The sequence below is a fragment of the Carassius auratus genome, chromosome 22, assembly GCF_003368295.1.
Source record: "Carassius auratus strain Wakin chromosome 22, ASM336829v1, whole genome shotgun sequence".
Lineage (NCBI taxonomy): Eukaryota > Metazoa > Chordata > Actinopteri > Cypriniformes > Cyprinidae > Carassius > Carassius auratus.
The window spans coordinates 21,018,874-21,025,003 of NC_039264.1; the positions used below are offsets into that span (position 1 = coordinate 21,018,874).

Sequence of the window (6,130 nt, forward strand, 5' to 3'; positions counted from 1 at the left end):
TCTCCTCCTAGCTTAACTGAAGAGCTGTTTAAAAATGTAAAAGCTCACACATAAGGAGTTCTTAGGGCAGTCACAACAGACAATATTCACATGGCAAACTTGCTTAACAAAACTAAATCACACAAAACAAACCGTGACACATCACAAGGCAAAATTGTAACAAAAAGTCTCCCCCCTGCACTGGCAGTAGCATCTCCCTTAAATAGCGCTTCCCCAGGGGTCAAGTATGATGAGAATCACGTCCTCACAGGGCACGGCCAATCAACTCGTCAGATGATTGACAGGCAAAACAGAAATCAGCAATGGCCTGTTAGAGTGACAGTAAGAGGGAGGCAAAAAGACACTGAAAAGAGAAACGCACAAAACACACACAGAAACACTAAACACTCCATCACCTCCAACCACGACCATCACATCTCTCACATCCACACAAACCACCTCAACCTTACACACATCCACCAGCATCACGGGTAACTCCACAACACTTGTGCTCTCTGATATAATTATTAATGTTTATTGAGACAAAATTGAACTTTAATTTCCTTTAGAATCAGCCCCCTCACCCTCACACACTCAAACACAAACCTCACTATTACCAGATCTAGGTAATGATTTCCTTCTTGAAATGTGTTATTTATTCATTAATCAAACTTAGCAGCACATCTTTAGTCTGGTTAGTCATGTTTAACTCTTTTGTTGTCAACTAACAGCTCAACAAAGTCCAAGTAATGACTCCATCACCTCACCTCCAATCACGACCATCACATCTCTCACCTCCACACAACCCACCTCAACCTTACACACATCCACCAGCATCACGGGTAACTCCACAACACTTGTGCTCTCTGATATAATTATTAATGTTTATTGAGACAAAATTGCTTGATTTATGATGATTAACATTTAAATATGTGTTTTTCTCAGGTCCCACAAGAAGCCCATGTGAGTATTTGTTTGTCTGTTGTGTGAAGTCAACTTTAATTGTGTTGTTCAAGACACAGTTTCTTCTTATGAATTTGTGTCTGTTCATACACACTTACACACAGGTCAGTACAGCGTTTTGAAGAGTGTGAAAGAAAATGAAGCTCATGTGGTGAATATCACCGGCTCTAAGGACCAAATTTACACAATCAGGATAAAGGAGAAGCACAATGAGATTCGTGCTGAGCAAATATCTGACCAGACTGTCTTTAAAATTCCTTTTGAATGGTTAAAACCATGCACTGTGTACATCGTCAGTGTGGATGACTGTAAACTCAGTGGAAACAACAGCTTTACTTCCAGTAGTAAGTGTGAAAAAGAAGATTTCTGCATCAATTAAAACAAACTGAAATAGACTCAGATTGGACATAATTTACAGTGACCTCAATAAATGACCTCAAAAATATCCAGTTTGTTAAATACACTTAACAGATTCATATTTTGTTTACATAATGCAATGATTTAATGTCATTTTTAAACTTGATTTTTAAGTCTCCAAATACTCTTTGAGGGCTTTGTATTATATCCTTTGTCAGCATAGAGAGCAATAACAATTCTAATATTTCAGGTTTTTGAACTGTGTTTGTATTATGTTGCTGAATAGATATTGTGAAGTAATATGTATTTATATTTGTCTTTCATTTCTTGTACAGAAAAAGTAGAAGCTCTTAAAAGAACTGTTGTGACAAGCGTGACAGATAATGAAGTGTGTTTGAAAGGAGAATTCACTCGTATTCAATGGAATCTGACTGAATGTGTTAAAATAACGGAGCAAAACTCTTGTGCACACACACACACCGTTGTACTGGACACATGTAACTACACAATGAATGTTGATCTGCCCCCAGGTTGGTATTTAATAAACTCAACAGATGGATCATTATTCAGTTCAATTTTGTCTGTAGAATAATGATGAATGATAAATCATTCTCACTCTCTCTCATGATGTAGAATTGACTGTTTTTTCATGAGTGTGAATTTGAATTGGTCACAACACACATGAGTGTTCTCAATTTTAATTTTATTGTCATTAATTGCAAAATGACTGAATTAAATATAATGATATACATTATACATTTCAGTAGATGCATTTTTAAAACACTAATTATGAATATATGTTTAATATCTGTTTCTTTGCGTATAAGTATCCCATATATGTTGTATTTCATAACAAATTAAATCAAACAAAGTTTTACACAAATGTTACAATTTTAATTTTTCTTGAATTCTAATTCCACATTGTGTTTGCTGCCTTAATTCAAATTCACTGTCATGTTTCCTGTTTGTTGCTGATGTGTTTGTGATGTGACTTGAAAAGTTTGATCTGTATTATTATTATTATTATTTTTTTAATGAACTGAATGTTTGTGTTTCAGTCAAGCCGCAAATAACCTTCACTGAAACTATTCCCTCTCAGTTTGAATGGATGAATAAACCAGAACGATGTAATGCTGCACTGCTTAACATCAACTGCATCAATATTGAGAACAGTAAGTAATGGAAATGTTTTGATGGCACTGTGAATTCCTAATCACTTTTTATTTTATTGTAGTCATATATATTCGTTGATGATTAAACAGACAAGCAGATGATTAATTAATTTTCTCTTCTTTATTTATCAGAAAAGGGCACAGTTTATAGTTTAAATACCCCAGTGTTATTATTACTAAACACACACTACAGCTGCACTGGAGAATATCCTCGTGAGAAACAACCCATCAAGAGTCATGAGCTCCACATTCAGATCAAATGTGGTGAGTTCATTTCAAACACAGATGGCACTGGTTCAGAGTTCTTCCTTTTTTTATCTTGCACACCTGGGAATATTTACCAGTAATGTCATGATAACTATCAAATAAATATATATATTACTAAAGTCGGACAGATGACAGATGCTCCCCAGTCGCTGCAGCAGAAATGACTGCCCACTGCTGTGTGTGTGCACTTCAGATGGGTTAAATGCAGAGCACGAATTCTGAGTATGGGTCACCATTACTTGACTGAATGTCACGTCACTCTGATTATTCCTAATAAACTGTTTAACTGCTCCCCCAAGTGGATATTAAATTATGTTGTGGGATAATTAAATATATTCCAAATAAACTACAAACATAAAATTATATAATTTTATTTTGTCCTCACATTCTTTATTGTAACTCCTCACTCACAGTAGCACAGTTGACTGAGAGGCTCATTATGCAGCTCATTATGCAGGGCTTTGTCTTCTCAGGTGTAAATCACAGTGATATTCATGATATTTGACGCCTACTCACATATGACTTTTACCAACAAAAAGTGTCTTAGAAAATTTAAATCAATATATTGTTTTCTGTGAGTGAGTAAGCAAGATGATTTTCACATAATTTAGAAAGAAAAATTCTAGGCTACAAGCTCCAGTTCTCAACAGTCCCGGGAACCAATGTTATGTATGTGTTTTATGGCCTTATTCAAGTGATTTAACATTTTTAGTTTTTCATAGCTTTAGCAGCAAGATATTGATGATGATGGCAGGTAACGTTAGCCATGAATTTCAAATTTGGGGGTTTACAAACATTATTGGTGCACCCAACCACACAACAACTCTTTGGCATGTTGTAAGATTAGTCCACTTCCTCGATCAAATACTGTATGGCGGTTAGTTTTCCCCTAAAAGTGGACGTGACTCTGAGTTGAGTATTTTTTTATGCACCCATGTTAACGGATCAGAGCGTTCACACTGCACACGGTTGCGGTCCGTCAGTGTGTTCCAGGAGCGGTGCGTCGATCATTACGTACCAAGTCAATTTTTGCTGTGCTGCACACACTGAATTAAAGTGACAGCGCAGTTTCACAGTAAAAAATGAACATGGATTGACATGAAAATTCAACAAAAACAAAATTCACAATAAAAAATATATATATATACATAAAGTACAGACCAAAAGTTTGGACACCCATACAAAGACAAAATTATTTAGCCCCTATAACATTTCAGTCCTTTTTCAGATATTCCCCAAATGATGTTTAACATAGATATTTATATATTTAGATAAGAGTTCAGATGCAAAAACCTCTAAGTGCCATTTAAAATGTTCTTCTAAACTGAGCAGTTTTTGTCAGGCTTCTGCAGTAATTTAATGCCAATAAATAAGTTATTTTCATTAAAGTGAATTAACTGAACGGAGCCTGAGAAAAGGCTAATTTTAGAAGATTTCAAACAGCACTTAAAAGGCTTAATATTATATGAAAATATATTTATGAAAAATATATAATGTTTAACAATCAAAGGGTTTTTATCATTATATTATAACAACATATTTGGTTTTGTTCTTTTAATTTGTCCACTATGTTTTATTAGTGAATTTTAACTCCATTCTTTTCATCAGGAAACTTACTGTATCATTTTGACTTCACTCAAACGGCAAGGCATAAATTAAACTAAAGATTATTATTTTATTTATTTATTTTCATCTGTTTGTTTGTTACATTTTAAGGATGTTATTTTGTTTTAACAAAAGTTGATATTGATATTTAATGTTATTCAATAGACTGACAAGTTTGACTGAGGAATCAAAATAAGACCACTTTTTGAGTCATGGAGAGCCTTGTGTTATTGTCTATTGTGAAGATTTGTTTTGAATTGTTGGTGATTTCTATTTTTCTTTCTTACAGACTGGAAAAAGAATGGGCGATTTCAGCACCTATCCAGCAGCTCATTGGAAATCTCCTGGACTTCACTCGAGGGAGATCGATGCTCAGGGATTGAATGGGACAGTTATTCAGCCAGCTGCAAAACCCCTGAGAGACATCGTAAGAGCTCAAACTCTCCTGTTGTTTCACCAATACACCATCACTGAAATTATCATCAGCACATTATCTGTAATAATACTCTAGAGTATTTTATGATATTAGAAAAGGTAATAGATGTTCAGTGTCTTATTCAGGTATATTTTGTCTTTTCAGCTGGGAGCTGTACACAAGACAGTGTCACTAGTACAGTCTGTAGTATTACTGGATTATTGCCATATACAGACTATACATGCAGTATTACTGGAACAGTTAACCAAACAAATTATGTAATTTACACTGGTTACAGTACAACGCTTTCTGACAGTAAGATATTTTTTTTTTATTCCTTCTCTTCCTTCTGTCATTCTTCATTTTGCAGTTATTTAGTGGATATTAAGATTTACCCCATGCATTTTTTATCTACAATGTGTATTGTTAATAATTTAATCTCTACAATCAAATAACAATTTACTGCTGAAAGCATCGGCTAAATGAATAAATGAATGAAGTTTTCATAAATGTTACAATTAAATGCTAACTGTATGTAAATGATAGGTCATTGTGTATCTAAAATCTGTTTTGTTTCATTCTGTTTGATAGAGCCCATTTTCAGATCAGAAATTGAAGTAACTCACCCTTCTCACAATTCTCTTGAAATAAAATGTGAAAACAAGGGACCAAAGATAGTCTGGAATGGAGGAGAGGGAATATTTGAAGCTGAAATCACATATAATGGAGAGCCTCTAATCACCAAACCCAAAACTAAATGTTCATTTCATTTTCAAGATCTTTACTACCTTACAACATATAAAATTAAGGTACCTAAATCCCACTTAATCTCTTTCACCATCTGTCATTCAGCATGCCAAAGAGTAAGTGTTGGAATTGCTGTTTATTTGATGTTTTCATGTTTGTTTCACAGTAAATATTTATTATTTTCAGATTACAGCCAAGAATAAAGAACATTCAGCTTCCATTACTTCTAAAGCTACTACTCAGTGTAAGAACAACCTTTTCTCATTCCAGCCAAACTATTGATATTTGCCATTTCAGTTCAGCTCTATCGTTGTTATCTGTTCATGGATCATCCTTCCCAAAGTGCTTTAAACTTTAAAGTTAATATGGCCAATACACACACACACACACACACGTATATATATTCTGCAAGCATTTAAGTATTCAAAAACATGGGGGATGCTAGGATAAAGATAAACTGAGTATTTGGCTGGTCATGGGATCTCAGCATGATCTCAACAATTTTGTTAAATAAACCACTTTTATTAGGCTGCTGATATGGCATTTATTTCTTTGTGCAAAACCTTTTTAATGAAGAAAACAACTGAAGATTGCACATTTAAATGTACCAATATACTGGAAGCAG

The 6,130-nt window shown here is 34.2% G+C and overlaps 1 protein-coding gene across 1 annotated transcript; it reads left to right on the forward strand.

Annotated features, from left to right (window-relative positions):
* The first annotated feature begins 697 nt into the window (after window positions 1–697).
* LOC113040527 (receptor-type tyrosine-protein phosphatase C-like) lies at window positions 698–5,787 on the forward strand. The gene is made up of 10 exons (XM_026198846.1): window positions 698–821; window positions 925–942; window positions 1,047–1,286; window positions 1,635–1,829; window positions 2,358–2,471; window positions 2,604–2,735; window positions 4,633–4,770; window positions 4,924–5,073; window positions 5,350–5,567; window positions 5,692–5,787. Exons 4-10 carry the CDS (start codon window positions 1,808–1,810, stop codon window positions 5,785–5,787), a joined length of 870 nt encoding a protein of 289 aa, XP_026054631.1. The 5' UTR covers window positions 698–821; window positions 925–942; window positions 1,047–1,286; window positions 1,635–1,807.
* The last annotated feature ends 343 nt before the right edge of the window (window positions 5,788–6,130 follow it).